General features: G+C 35.9%; 2 protein-coding genes across 7 annotated transcripts in view; one reads left to right on the forward strand and one right to left on the reverse strand.

The window, feature by feature from the left end:
• Position 1: 1 nt before the first annotated feature.
• LOC134671853 (NADH dehydrogenase [ubiquinone] iron-sulfur protein 4, mitochondrial) lies at positions 2-11,143 on the forward strand. Its single transcript, XM_063529707.1, has 3 exons — positions 2-141; positions 218-374; positions 10,770-11,143. Exons 1-3 carry the CDS (start codon positions 89-91, stop codon positions 11,124-11,126), a joined length of 567 nt encoding a protein of 188 aa, XP_063385777.1. The 5' UTR covers positions 2-88; the 3' UTR covers positions 11,127-11,143.
• A 1,210-nt stretch (positions 11,144-12,353) lies between these two features.
• Positions 12,354-16,299, reverse strand: part of LOC134671827 (sodium channel protein 60E-like) — a 110,303-nt gene continuing 106,357 nt past the window's right edge. For 5 of the 6 annotated variants that reach the window (XM_063529661.1, XM_063529660.1, XM_063529663.1 and 2 more), the window contains one exon: positions 12,354-15,869. In XM_063529661.1, the coding sequence (XP_063385731.1) occupies positions 15,667-15,869 (203 nt within the window). In that variant the 3' untranslated portion in view covers positions 12,354-15,666. The remainder of the gene's footprint in view (positions 15,870-16,299) is intronic. The other variant, XM_063529664.1, reaches the window with a different exon arrangement.

Raw genomic sequence — 16,299 nt, forward strand, 5'->3', positions numbered from 1 at the left:
CTTGACAGATGTCAACCGAATAAAGTGTTTTGTCGGAGAAAACGCAGAAATTTTATTTGCATTGATTGTTACGTAAAAATAATTTGCAATGTTCCAAGTAATTAGACATAGTGCTAGTCTAGCTAAGGGATCATTGACAAGGTAGGTACGAATAGTGTAAATTTCAGGCTCAAGTTATATATTCCTGCGCCATTTCTAATGAAATGAAGTTTAACAGGTCTGTCCCAGCCTTCTCAACATGTGTCCCTCGCTGGAGTGCCGATCCATCCAGTGTAAATGAAGCTCCGAAGATCGATAACGATGCAGTTTTGGCGCTGCCCCAGGAAGCACGAGAGAAGTCGGCGTTGGAGTCAACCATAGTGGTCCCTGAGAAGGTAACTTGTGCCTACATGAGAATCAACTGCATACATGCCAGTTTATCATCAAATTATTGACTCAAAGGTGCACCGCATGACAACATTGTTTTATTTGTATTATTCCATCTGCATTTTCTAGTTTGCCTTTCCTAAACAATTCTTATTGATTGTCAATTTCTTCATGATTCTCAAAATGTTATTGCAAGGTATAAGAGACATTCAAATAATATCCCCATTAATTCTGAACAATGAATGGTGGTGAATGGTTTACTCTATGGACTGTTGGCTACCCCCCAGTCCAGCCCCCATGGTTATAGAGATATCCTTAAAAGCATTTTAGATTTCTTTGAATAGCTGCTTAACCCTTTATAAGGCATAAGGCTGTCAGGAATTATGCAAATATGAACCCTATCACTTTAAGTTAAAGTTCAAAATTAGATGGGAAATATATTCCCTCTGCCTTATAAAGGCTTAAATACATTGTTTGCCAACATAATAATTCTTAACTTATACACAGTTTATAATTTATACACCGTGTTTTTTTTGATTTCCGTTAATTTCAAGGGTGCATTCCTGAGCTTAAATTAAGTAACTTTCTCAAAGACACCGATGTTCTAATTAACTCCATTTCGGAGATAATCAATAATTTATTTTTTTCCTATAAGGCCTCTACAAGCGTGTACACTTGCCTTAGGGCTGGTTTACATATTGGTTAGTGTTAAGAATGAGTTCATACATTTGCTACTAAACTTAACCCTTATCTTGGCATCGTAACACCCGTGATACATGGAACTTAAAAAAATCTAGCAGGTTCACTTTATTACCTAACACAATAATTCTGCCATCAATATGTCGAGCTACCCTCCTTACTTATAGAAAAAAATAATTGACACGAGTGTCATTGTAAATTAATTAGTAATAATCAACATGGCGCCGCGGAAACAATAGATTTCGGTTCGTACTGGAAGTTTTGCATTTATTTCTTATGTTAGTATATATTTTTCCATAATCTACATTTTGATATCTTTACTGTCTCTTAGTGCATACATATTTATGATGCCTTCGAATTTAAAAACATTTAATACACAGAACCTTACATGAAACTGTTATGTATTATATTTGATACACTGCCAAGAACTCAGAAATGCACATATCGAAAGGATTGTATTACATTTAATACATTGCCAAGTTATCGTCAAAATATTTTTACATAATTTTATATTTTTTTTATTTTTGTGGGGTTACAAAACATGCTTCAATTATTTAATATTAGTTGTCGTATTATTTAGTCATTAAACTTTGATTTTTTTAAGTACTAGATGTTATTTAACTATATATTCGTACGGCGTAGCATTATTGCTACGCCGTAGCCCGTAGCACGGAAAAATATGTGTATGGCAAAAAATGACTCCAAAGTAAAAAAAATGTATTTTTTTTTTTACTTTTAATGATTTGTTTACTTTTCATATTTTTCTCAAGTTTTAGCTGACGACTTTTTTGAAACTTTACGGGATCTAATTTTCCGCCCATGTGATCAGGTATTCGTAGATATAATTTATTTTTACAGGTTTAATAGTCATCTGATGCTTTAGATTGCATTTAATTAGCAGTAAATGCTAATTTCTGTTGCATTACATGTTTTATTTTTATTAAAATCTTCATTTTTCTTCTAAAAAGTAGGTAACTATTTTGTCGAGTTATTGGCATTGTATCAAATATGATACATATGATTTTCCGAAACTGGAAAATCTTGGAATTTTTTTCTTATTTTTTAATAGTCTGGTATGCTCAATAGGTGACAAAAAACTAAAAAAATGTTTATATTTAAGAGGGCGTAGAGGAGGGTAAATTTTCAGATTCTGTCAAATTACCCCATTTCACACACAAACGCAGCTCACGCACACTACCTCAATTTACTGGGACAGGTCAGTGACCCCTAATGTTTTTTTAAAGGTGCTGCTTCGAGTTTAGTGTTAACTACTAACCTTCTTTGAGGAATTCAAACTGTCACAGCTTTCCTTTGTGAGAAGACAGAGAAAAAACACTTTTTTATATATAGCTTTCCTTGTTTGTTCATGTCATGTCATAGGTATGTGACGTATTAGGTAATTAATTATTTTCGTTGTTGACTTTTGTATTAAGATAGGTTCAAAACGGCGACGCTCTTAACTGTCCATCGGTGGACCTTATGCCTTTTGTAATAAGGTTTACGGACTGTCAGTTAACAGTGTGGTGGTGGGCAATGGTAGGTATGCGGTTTGTAGACAGACCGAATTAAACCTAGGAGTTTTATTATTAAAAATATAAGAAATCATCTCATCTATCTACTCGAAAAAAGTGGACTATATCTAAAATTATCCCTTTATTACTTATAGGTCTTGTAACATATTTTTTTACAACTAAAGACGCTTATTTAATTTCACTTATAACTAAATTTTTAAAGCTCTGTTAATAATAAAGCTTTAAAAACATCTAATAAAATTCAGGTACTACACTTATACTTTTGTAAGTCAGTAAGTGATGCTTACTTAAAACTTATTGGGAAATCAAATAACTCATAATTACCTATATTAAAATATATAAATGTACTATTTCATCTCATTTCATCCCAATCCGCATTGGGCTAGCGTGGGGACTATAGCCCAAGCCCTCTCGCGCATGAGACGAGGCCTGTGCTCAGCAGTGGGACGTATATAGGCCGAAATGATGATGATGATTTCATCTCATACGTTCAATAAGGCCCAGGACCGGGCCTTGTCACCCGCACTGACAGAGGGCCTTTTTAGCCCTACATAATATTAAAGAACTGTGTCCCGGATAGTATGGGTTCTGGTCCATGGCGCGTCCTGAAGTAACTTATACAGTGTGTAATCGTTAAGTGTTTATTCTAAGAGTTTCAGAAAGCTTGTCTCCGATTAAACACACAGATGTTTTTCACCCGCCGTTGGACTTAGTAATTGAATTACCTGGTAAAATAGTGCCTAGGATAAATAAATCTAGTTCCAATTTTAATTTTTATAAAGCTGACTATGACATTATTGTAAGAGAGTTAAATAAAATTTCATGGCGCGACGTACTAGACAAATATAGCGATATAGATGAAATGGTAGAAAGGTTCTATGAGATTTTGCGTGACATAATCAAAAGAAATGTGCCCATGACTAAACACAATTGCAACCGTGCCTTTCCGGTATGGTACTCAACTCATCTAATATATCTTTTAAATAGAAAACACAAATATCACCTTAGATTTAAAAAGTACCAAAATCCACTAGATAAGCTAGAGTTTGATTACCTGAGGGTTGACTGTGAAAAGATTATGAAAACATGTTACAATAGTTACATACATTCTATAGAATCACAGATTAAAAAAAATCCTAAGTATTTCTGGACCCATATTAAGAACATACGTAAAAATAGTTCAAATTATCCTCCAGTCATGTTGTATGAGGATAAACAAGCTAGTAATTCTAGTGAGATTGGTAACTTATTTGCAGAGCATTTTAGTTCAGTGTATGATGACAGCGATACGAATAATAGTGTATATCAACCAAATTGGAGTAGCGGGGAACTAGCTGTAATACGGACGGGAGATGTATCTGGTGTATTAGCTTTCACACAGTTTGAGGTTGAATTACAATTGCGAAGGTTAAATGCTACGAAGGGTAAAGGCCCAGATGATATTCCCCCCGTATTTCTAAAAAACTGCGCGAAGTCACTTTCCATGCCACTTATGATTATATATAATGCATCTCTTAAGTCAGGGTTATTCCCATCAGCGTGGAAACGAGCCAGAGTTATTCCGGTATTTAAAAGCGGCCGTCGGGAATTAGTTGCAAATTATAGACCCGTTTCCATATTGTCTTCGGTGGTCAAAGTGTTCGAGAGGCTGGTGTATGCTGCACTATTTGATCAGGTTAAAGGCGGGCTCTCTCCATATCAACATGGGTTTATGCCCAAGCGATCGACTTGTACAAATCTTTTTAGCTACGTCACTGACCTTACAGAAGCTGTCGATGGTGGTCATCAGGTAGACGCGGTTTACACTGACTTTTCGAAGGCTTTTGATAAGGTTAATCACAAAATCTTAATTAATAAATTGCACAATTTCGGCATTACAGGTAGGTTACTTAATTGGTGCCAGTCTTACCTTCAGGGCAGACCTTCAACTGTGGTAATTGAAGGCACTCAGTCGGACTGCTACACGGCACTCTCCGGTGTACCGCAGGGGTCTAATTTGGGGCCATTATTTTTTAACATATTTATTAACGACATTACCTATGAATTCAATAATTCGGCTGTATCGCTGTTTGCGGATGATCTAAAATTGGTACGGGTAATAAAAAATCCGTCGGACGTCCATCTGTTACAAGAGGACGTGGACGTATTAGTAAAGTGGTGTAGGACTAACAAAATGGTTCTGAACCCTAGTAAATGTTACCACATAAAATTTAATCGGAAACAAAATCCTATACCATCAAAATACTTCATTCTCAACAAGGCTTTGCAGGAAGTCAATGAAATAAGAGACTTGGGTGTCACAATGGACAGCAAATTACGTTTTGTGAGTCATGTAGATAAAACAATAAATGCTGCCTTTAAATCTCTAGGGTTTGTGTTAAGATGTGCTAGGGAGTTTAAAGAATGTTCAACAATGGTGACCCTCTTTAACTGTTTTGTAAGAAGTAAACTAGAGTACTGTAGCATTATCTGGAATCCTAGTTACAAAGTACATATTGAAAGGATTGAACGACTGCAAAAACGATTTACTAGACATCTTGCGTATCGCTTTGGAACAGGCCGCCAAGGATATAATACAAGACTTAAACAATTTAAATTAATATCTCTTAGTAGTAGGCGTATTATGCTGGACCTGATGTTCATGCATAAGCTTCTAAACAACAAGATTGATTGTATGCATATGGTTAGTCAGATAGGGCTAAAAGTGCCGTCTCGTTTGCCACGTTATCCTTGTGCCTTACTCTATGTGCGTCGTAGTCGAACTAACCTATTAGCTCACTCCCCTCTGCCTCGCCTTGCTCGCCTATACAACAAGCATGCTAACATTGTCCCCTCACTGGATGTGTTTCACGACAGTGAAGCCTCATTTAAAAACAAATTATTATCTGCGGGCAACCTCAGCTAGCTCGTCTAACTCACCTTAGTTACGTTGTGTGGAAAAATTATTGTTAATATTGAGTTGTTAATTAGTATTTTATAGTGACTTATTCTAATTATTGTAACTTATACTTAGTTAGTTTTTTCTTGAGTGTTAACTTAAATGTGTAAATTATACATTATAATACTTAATGCATGCTGTGATTGCCTGTAAGTGGGGGAGCAATAATAAATGTGCCCTCTTAGTATGTTACTTATATTTAGTATGTAAATTGTATCTTCTGTTGGTGATCCTAATAAATAAACAAATAAACAAATAAGTGTAGCCAGGCTATAATTCCGTAAATATAACAGATATCAGAAAACTTCAAATTGATATCAAAAGTGCGTTACCCAATGAGTAAAATTACATTTATAACTTTTTTTTAAATAAAAGTAGAAATATCTCAAACATTAACTTCAAACCCTCCCATACATTTAGTACGACGACTCACCCCTCAAAGAACGTCGGTGTCCTAAGAGACAAAACTGCTTGAGATTCATTATTTGCGATAGTAAACTGTAATAGAATAATAAAACTACCGTTTATTAAATAATAATCTCAAGCAGTTTTATCTCTTACGACACCAACGTTCTTTGAGGGGTGAGTCATCGTACTAAATATTTAGGAGTTAGGGAGGGTTTAAAGTTAATGTTTGGGATATTTCTGCTTTTATGAATAAAAATATTAATGTATTTTACTCATTGGATTACGCGCTCTCTATATCAATTCGAAATTTTCTGATATCTGTTATATTTACGGAATTATAGCCTGACTACACTTAACGATTACACCCTGTATATCATTAGATAGTTCATAGCCTATATCGATAGAATATATCGTTCTTATGAGCGTATTTGGTGGGCATACCTTATTATTAAAAAAGTCTACTGCTTTATACTCGGAGTAATTAACAATGGAGCCGCCATTAACAGGCGTTCCCCTCTGTCGAAAATAGGCGGCCAATGGTCAACCACATGTCAACCATATGTATGGACTGACGTTTGGCTGACTTGACGTACCTATACATTTGATGTGCCCCTCCCCCGCAAAAAACGGCAGACTATTTTGTACCGAAAATTTTAGACATGGCGTCTCCGTTGGTTATATCCTCTAAGGCTTTATAATAGGGTGGCACTGGTGGCAGAAACTCATTTCATTTGTAAAATTATCACCTGTAATTTATCTGTAAAATATAAAAACATTGTATTCACACTTTTCAAATGCCAGATGATTATTTTATTTAATTTTATTTCAATATTTAATGTTTGACTTGCCACGTGCGGTGCCACAATTATTATTCAGAAAAAATATATGAGTGCCTATTTTATAGTGATACTTTTTAGAATGGAGAATAAATGAGCAAAATTTAACAATTTTTTTATTTAGTACAAATCACCACACTGTGATTGTAAAAAAATACATATAATATTCATTTATTGTGCAAAAATCAGTTTATTTGTATGAATCGTTATACATACCTATAACGATTATTTAAAAACTGAATTCCTCGTCCCTAGATTATACAAAAATGATATATAACTTGCCCTAGTTGCTAAGAGCATGAAGAAATATAGCATAGATTGGACCGGGGAGCCGACCATTTCCCCTCTTCCCTTATTTTTGGTATACGGTACGATCTCGTTGCTACCGGGCCTTATCAGCCCATTATTTGGTAATAACGGTATGCAAGGCATCTAACACAACTAATAAAACCTCCATGAACAGAAATGGGTGACATATTTTATAAGATTTGACAGTATCCAAGAAGAATCTTCAGATTCAGAATCATTAAACGGCAACTAAGCCACTAGTATTGGGTTGCCTATAATCATTTTTCTGTGAATGTACTCGTAAACCTCTATCCGTTAGTATGCGATTCATTAATGGACGCACCATGGCCCAAATCGGGACACAGTTCTTTAACACGTAATGTTAATAATCAGTGAACATTATTAATTACGCTCAAATGCTTAAGTTTCAGTACAGGTAAAAGTACATATGAGCTGTACTTTTAATTGTTAGTACAATCGGCATCAAATAGATAGTGACGGCCAAAGTGACCAAATATAGTTATAGGATCTAAATGTCAACGAATAAGGTCAGGTGAGGCATATAAGGCCCACCTTTATATTAACTGAAATAGTTTTATTAATAATCAGGATATTATGACCAAACCAATTCAATATATATTTCTCATTTGTTCATGTTTCTTACACTGCTACTGTTGCTGTTACCGACACAAACACCAGAGAGGAGGAGATCAAAATACGCATCCAAAACGCCCTGCGGTGCAGTGCAGCCCTCCACAAAGTGTTGGTGTCCGGGCTTCTCAGCAAACATACAAAGTTACGGATATATAAAACCGTTATACGGCCTATCCTAATGTATGGCTGTGAGGCCTGGTCCCTAACACTAAAAGAAGAAGGTCAGCTCCTGGTAGCAGAGAGAAAAGTTTATCGCAAGATCCTGGGACCTATTCAGAGAGATAACGGCACCTGGAGGATCTGGAAAAATGCCGAGATCGAGGAGTTAGTGGCCGAACCCAATATCATCGGCGAAACGAAAGCGCACAGACTTCGCTGGTTCGGTCACCTACTCTGAATGGGAGAGGATCGGGCTGTCAAGAAGGCGTTCTTGGGACGTCCGACTGGTAGCCGTCCGGTGGGTCGGCCCAGGTATCGCTGGGAAGACAGTGTGGCGGCGGATCTACTTCAGCTTCGCGTCAGTAACTGGCAGGAAGTTGCGCAGGAGCGGGACAGGTGGCACGCTCTCGTTTCGGAGGCCAAGACTCTCTTTGGATCGCTGAGCCAAAATAGTTAGTTAGTTAGTTCATGTTTCTTAATACAGCTTTTGAAAAATCCATTTTATAAAAAAAACATACCATGTTGGTTCGGAACCGGGCCTTGTTACTGGCACTGACAGTGGGCCTTCTTACAATTAGTCATAGTACAAGTTCAAGAATAACAGAAAATACTACCGGGCCTTATTAGCTTTTATCATGAATTAATTTCATCTTAGATTTAAAATGGTCTATAGTAAAATACGGCCTACATGAGTCATGGAAAAACAAATTGTATTTTATTTAGTACCTATTTGTTGTTCAAAATCTTCAGTAAGCTAACTTATAAGACTCTTTCTATTATAATTAATCTAGATTGACAGTTTACTTAGCAAATTGTACTTTTACCTTTAGGTTTTATGTCGGAAATATTTCACCCAATTTGTACTGAAACATAAGCATTTGAGCGTAATTAATGATGTTTACTGATTGTTAATCTTAAATATACCTATTATGTAGGGCACTTAAATTATTTTAGCGGACCAAGCGGATGTGTATGTTTGTGGACCACTTTTTTATTTAAATAATTAAATTGTAATTCATTCAAAAAAAGCTATTACAATTAGGGATTTAGATACCTCACCTACCTTATTACAAAGCATTACAAAAATGTCCAAAGGCCAAAGCCACGCCGATAAGACATAAGACCTCATAAACGACTTCATAAATATAAACGTTCACTGAAAAAACCCAAATTCATTTCTGATAATTTTATTTCGTTACTGAGTTATCGTTTTGCACCGAATATCAATGAAATAAAAGCACGTTGTTGTTTGATAGATACATTTATATAAACATCGTCACATGAAACCAATATAGGTACTCGTAAACCAGACCACTGCGATGCCACTGGCTTTAAATATCGTTCTTTCAACTGATGATATAGCCACAAAAACCCGCTGAAACTGCAGGTCGAGTCTTGATTTCAATTTCTTGATGATATATCATTGCATTAACTTTCAAAGCACATGATAGATCTTAGAATAGCAACAAAACTGGTTGAAACTAAGAATTTTATTGCTGAAATTATGTGAACAACATTGCTTCGTCTTCATAAATAAAATTTTAATAGTTTATATTGTTTAGGCTAAAATGTGAAGGATTTTGTTGATAAATTGTTTATCTAGTATATTGACATTATGTCATATATGTTTTTAAAATGACGTAATATGAATACCAGCACAATGAAAATTTATTCCAATAAGAAATAACAAATCTTCAAACTTTTTTCATTTTAAGTGAATTAGGAAGAAGCTAATTATACTGATTTGGTTGTATTAATATATTTTATTAAATAATTTGTCATATTTTTTAAGTATTATGACTCGTGAATAAAAATAAATCGAAATTTTAATGACTCTAGATCTCCGTGTGACGTTATTTATTTACCCTATTAATTTTGAACACAGTTTTTCACTGGTATCATCATTCGTATACGGACATGAATTTCTGTCAATATATATGCCAAATCGAACTGTCAACTTGGAAAAAAGAAGTACGCGTCCGCTTCCAACGGCCCACAGCGGGCATCTGAGGAGAAGGAGAATTTGACAGATATGGCGGATGTATGGAAATTATACGAAAGTTTACGTTTACGATTGAATTTCACTGTAGCCTTTAAGAGGAAAAATAGGAAAAGCCTGATTCGTTGTAGTCCAGTTATCTGGCTTTCGAAATCACTCGATTTTATAGCATGAGCATCGATTTTTTTATACAAATTTTACTAAACGCTGACACTCGTTCATCACGTTTTAGGTACAACTTTGCATAAGTGTATTTATTATATTGTAAAACATTTCAGATTTTCAAGGGTGATTCGTTGTAAACACACTCTTTGGGATATTAATGACATTTATTATAATTTTTTTTATCAAGAGATGTGAACGCTAGCGACTAAACGGTGACTGCCTTTTTCGCTGATTTTGCTCGATGCAGTCTTAAGATATTTTAAGCCTTGCCAAGATAAGGGTTAAGTACAATCTCGGTTGATCGATGTTCGAAATGACATTGATATGTCACAGATTTCAATTGTTTGGTTGAGTTAAATGTAATGCCCGTGTTACAACAACGCTATATGCTACATTTAATTACTTTTTAAACTTAATTTTTTCTTTAAAAAAAAGCAAAAAAAAATTTTTTTTTTGAAAATTAACTATGCCAATTAGTTCACTTAAACGTTCTTAACCATACCCCGAAATTAACGGAATTCAATAAAAACACGGTGTATAATGTTTCTAGTTGAAATAAAAAAAAATATTTTCTGAAAATAATTTAATTTCTTCTAATAGTATAATATTTTTTTCTAATTCCTCTTTATTCAATTTCTACTCATTTTTAAACAGGGGTTCAGGGGGAGAAGTAGACTATAAATATTTTCCTTTCTTCCTAATAGCTAATGATTTATCCATTTCAGGTGGACCTCTCTCCAGTCAACGGTGTCCCTGAGGAGCACATCAAAACCCGTCGCGTCCGCATCTACCAGCCACCCAAGAACGCCATGCAGAGCGGCACCAACAACATCCACCATTGGCAGATGGAGTTTGACAACCGCCAGCGCTGGGAGAACCCTCTAATGGGCTGGACCTCTACCGGAGACCCACTCTCCAACATGAAAGTCCAGTTCAAAACCCCCAAGGAAGCCATTGAGCATTGCGAGAAAAACGGATGGGCTTGGTTCTTGGATGTACCGAAAACCGAAAAGGGATATAAGGTCAAGAATTATGGGAGCAATTTCGCATGGAACCGCCGCACTAGAGTCTCCACCAAGTAAACAATGTTAGTACAATTTGATTGTTGATTTATTTTATACTTTGATCAGTCTCATAGTTATTTAATACTGACCGAAATAAGTAGGTACTGCTTTCATCAAGCGTAGATCAGCTATCAGTATGTATTTATGTATATAAATTAAATTATGGGTAGTAAATTGCAAATAAAATGAAATAAAAATTCAGCGTTTCTATATTTTTGTTTAATCATAGTTCTCAACATGGTTAATTTATATTTTGTACCTCGGAAGAAAATCATATTTCGCAGGTCTCACTTAAAGATTTTTATTTACATATGATACAATTTAAATATGTTACATAAAATTGTATGTATGAACCGTGATCAACACATGCTCATTGCAATTTCGCTAGCTACAGTAGTTTTACATGTACATCGTACATGATTATAATATATAGAGATTTAATTAATAACTAACAACCTTTTAAAGATATAACTACATAAAATTATTATGAAAAATTATTGCATTGTCTTTTTTATCTATGTATTTACATAATAATGAACAATATACATTACAGAGAAAGTCATTCCTTCAATAGTAGATAGTCTTCTGAACTAACTTTAACTACAGAATGGAAAGTGGAAAGCAAGGTGTAAAATCGTCGTAAAGCGTAGTGTACAAAAATTAGTACAATTTAAAAGGTGTCAGGGTCTAAAATCTAGAACAATAAATTTTTGAAACAGGCTTCGAAAAAGTCTACATAAAAATTAATTACATTTAATTCAAAAGGGTTTGGTCAAGTTTGGGTAAAGGTAAAATTTGTAAAATAATACACAAAGTTGGTCCTTACTCAAAATAGCATTCGGCTAAAAACTACGCGGGGTCTTACGGAGTAGATATGAAACTTTTAAAACTGACTTGAAAGTTTTAGAATCTGAATTCTCTCTTTGCTATCAAATACATGGATAATTGTTTACATTACATACTATAAATTAAACATGCATACCTATTGTTTGGCGCAGCTAACAACACGTAAGTAGGTACGTTCTAAGCAATGAACTTGACATATAATATTACAGTTTTTAAGGAATATGTTTTGTATCATTTAAGTATGTAATTTACATTCATATTACAGTGTTTTTGCACTTTTTAATACTGGTTTAGCGAAGGTAGTCGACACAGGGTGTATAGGTGTTACATCCGTAGCGTGCATAAAAATTATGCAACATGCAAAGAAAGTAACCATGTACGAAATTCGTCACTTTCCTAAGAGTTAACCCTTTTCCAGGCATAGTACGATTTATCGACCACATACGCGCCACTAGAATTTCAACTTTAGCATTCCGATTTAAGATTCAAATTAGATTGGGAAAATTGACATGTCTTTAAATGAATCATCAAAGCTGGATTAATTGGAATATATTTGGATTTAATCTTGTAGATTGGTGCGGCCTGGAAAAGGGTTAAAGCCTAATGCATGACTTATTCATGTGCCTGATAGGCAGGGACATAACTGCTAGAAAAATACAGTAATATATGAAGTTCGGACTTCTCGTTCTAACAATTAGCTGTGTTCCTGTCAATGACACCCATACGCTAGTAACAGTTATTCACACCAGAGTCTTTGATAAACAACTTCCTACTTCAAAACGACATACTTTACATAAAGTTGCTTATCAAGCCAAACCTAGGAAGAAACATTGAATGGACATCAGGTTGCAGAATAGCTTTTGTTACACAGAAGTTTAATTTATGTATATAGATTGTAGCGGGTCTATCAACTATTTCTTGTCGCTTAGGTTACATGGTTACGCCCCTTGTAACACTTAAAACCGTAATTTTCAAGGATTTAAATTCTCCAAACCTTTTGTAAGTAGGTACATAGTTCTTAGTGGAGGCCGCCACGAGTAGCTATGACCCATCTAAGCATAGCACCTGGTAGTAGATATGTTTTGGGTAGATACAACATTTTTTCTAAACTGTGTTACAGTTGTCTCCTGGCTGACGAGCTCAATAGCTACAAGAAATAACTGATCGACCCATATGTCCTATTTTACTTTTACTATGCAAACATGTAAGTAATTTGAAGTACACTTCGGCTAGCCTGCTTAAAGCTATCATTTGAGAATCATTTACTTATAACGAATGGACGCCAAGCACGAAGAATTCCTTACACTGACCCGCTATTTCCTATCTCAATCGCACGCGCATAAGTATTTTTATTACTGTCCCGCTCGCATTGTGGCATTGACCGGCGATGTGCAGGATAGTAGATAAGAAATGGCGGTTCAGTGTACGAAATTATTCGTTCTTGGCGTCCTTACTTTAACAAAATTTCTAAACTATCGCTGAGTAGCACAATAAGATTGAACCTCGATCTAGGTTACATTTTTCGCATGTCGGCTAATATTACAATTAATTAACGAAACTTAAAGCGTGGACGGGCCCGACATTATTTAAAACATGTTGAGGTATTTTTGCAGTTTCTAAGGGTAAAATAATACTGATACGTTCAATAACAATCACGAAAGATAATTCATTCTAATCTAATATTTTGTGCTTTCGTATTTTGAACTTTAAGTCCTTACGGTTACAGGTACTAAGTACAAAAAACGTGAATCATTAGAACAAATGAATCTCCTCAATAAATGCCAGCAATCATTGAAAATTATGTACCGATGTAGGTTACTTTGATTTACAAAATAGGTAACCTACTTAATTATATAGGATTAATTTACTATGACTTTAAATGAAGGCTAATGTATTACATAGCTATCAAACCCATCTGAAAGGAAACGGTGCTCAGAAACAACTGTACAGGGCCTTACCATGATGTCCTAAACTGAATTGGGTACTTTCCTATACTCAAAATAAATTATTTCACACCGTGCACGAAATAAAGCACCAGATAATTATTAGGAAAACATAGATAGCAGTTATTTTTAAACATAATTTATATTTAATAAATCGGATGGAAGTATAAAAAGTAGGTGAGTTGACTGTGATGTCACTACACAAGTTTTCATATAAATTAAATATTAGTACCTAAATCGTTTTGACATTTCTAAAAAAGAAGCTGATTTGACTAGTAGAAAAGTAGCCAATTGCTAAAGGACGGAGCTATATAAGTCGCATAACTCCGTCCCTTAGCAATTCAGTTTAGGTTCTAAACAGAATCGCGATAAGGACATCGTGGTAAGGCCACGTCAGGTCTCTTGTTGTTGTTTTTGATACAGTACCTACATATTTTTATTGCTAGGCGGAATTTAGCGGCTAAATTTGTGACTAAGGGCGTCATGTTTATATTATGTATAAGAGATCAAAGTTGTCATTTACTAACTGAAGAGATGGCTATAAGTTTTCAAAATGTCGATATCCAAACATAGCTTCACGTTTTATACAAATTTTATCTGGCATAAGTGAATTATTAAAAAAAGTACCTATGTATACCTATCTTGTGCGAGCAGGATCATTTTAAAGGTTAAATTTGAGCTAGTGAAAAAAAAACCCCAGGCGAGATTTTCGTGTAATGAACTGGAATTTGGAATTATGAACCTTCAATTACCAATGTTAAAGTTCAAATTCATTCGCACTAAAATCATAAAGCGTCGCTGTCTATCCGGTGTGGTAAAGGCACTGCTTGTCTTCACAATTCAATTGCATTCCATAAAACCGCGTGCCAGCTTTACGAGTGATTTAATTATATTCAGCAAACAACCGGCGTCTTAACTACTGAGGGTTTCCGCGATCGAGATTTTCACTAGATGGCAGCACCGTGACGAGAGTTCTATTTGACAGCTGCTGTCAAAATCCACCAATAAAAAAACATGGTTAATGTTAAACATGATTGGTGGATTATGACAGCTAGACCTCTCGCCACGGTGCTGCCATCTATTGAAAAACTCGCTCGCGGAAACCCTTCTTTATAATAAATAGCGAGAGGCACTGTGAAACTGAAACGATGCCTACATCTACCATATCTATGCTATAAATTGTATAAACAATTTAATTTCTATTTCACTAAGGCGAAAATTGACGTTTCTTATTATTTTTCACTATAATTTAGCTCTGTTATAACTCGAGTTTACGCTTGCCGAGCTCTTTTCGATTCAGGTATTCACTACTGTTATTTATCGCCGTATTTTTAAGATAGCGGTTAAACTAAACGGAGACGAAGCGCCCGCCGTAGACTTCAGGTGTCGGTATCAGTCGTTCTCGTATTCTAAATACTATTTACAACAAAGTCGTCAAATACAACCATCATCGAGATTCCTCATACAACTAGTAAATATCATAAAAACAGCTGTACAATCCACCGGCGACTATGAAGCGGCGCGAATACTGAATATCTATCTAGTTTTAAAATTGATGAGACACGATAAAACGTCGCTATTGGAAGTTCCGGGTACTACGCCGCACTCGTACATTAATAGACGTGGTCATAAAGCTAGATTAAATTTAAAAAATCACAATCACTCCAGCCGCGCTTGCGAGCGGTCGATAAACATTTGACACTCGGGCCGGAACACTAGACCGTCTCGGGGGGAGTCTGCGGTTGGCCGACAGGCTCGGCGGACTCGGATCAGCTGGGCCGCTCGTCGCTCTCGCGGTGCACCAGCACGCGCACCACCGTCGGCGGCGCGGCCGGCGGCGGCGCGGCGTCGGGCGACGCCTCGGTCACGAGGATGCTGACGGCGCTGCTCGCGTGCGGCGACGGCGTGTGCGCGCGCGCCGGCGACGTCGCGCGCCGCGCCGACGACCGCAGCGACGTTAGACGAAGGGAACCTGGCGGTGGTAATGTGCTTACAAAATACGCCAGCTAATGTGATGCTCGTCAGAATACATCATTTAAATATCAGTGAAGAACCGTTATTCGAGGTGCGTTAATTATTGTATTGATTATTGAAAAACTGACATTTCAAGACCATCGTGAGACATCTCAAACACAAGCACATTTATATAGCGTAGCGGAAAAGCATAACTTTGCTAATAGCTGCGAAGCTGCACAACGTCATTCTTTAAGACATGTATTGTACTCCACACATTGTAATTTACAAACAAAATTATAGGTGATGTTTGCCTTAGAATATCACGCTGCATTGCTGGATTGGATTAACGGCACACACACAAACAGTGGGGTGGACATTTGTAATCTACTTAGTTTCTAAAGTGGAATATTATGTAGCGGTTTAAACAAATTAACATGATTATTTAA

This window comes from Cydia fagiglandana, chromosome 16 (genome assembly GCF_963556715.1).
Source record: "Cydia fagiglandana chromosome 16, ilCydFagi1.1, whole genome shotgun sequence".
NCBI classification, from domain to species: Eukaryota; Metazoa; Arthropoda; class Insecta; order Lepidoptera; family Tortricidae; genus Cydia; species Cydia fagiglandana.

Bases quoted from the DNA above. Each gene is read 5' to 3' on its own strand.
- LOC134671853 (XM_063529707.1), top strand. From the start codon at position 89: ATGTTCCAAGTAATTAGACATAGTGCTAGTCTAGCTAAGGGATCATTG. The intron at 142-217 runs GTAGGTACGAAT...GAAGTTTAACAG, and splicing joins GCTAAGGGATCATTGACAAG to GTCTGTCCCAGCCTTCTCAA. The intron at 375-10,769 runs GTAACTTGTGCC...TATCCATTTCAG, and splicing joins CCATAGTGGTCCCTGAGAAG to GTGGACCTCTCTCCAGTCAA.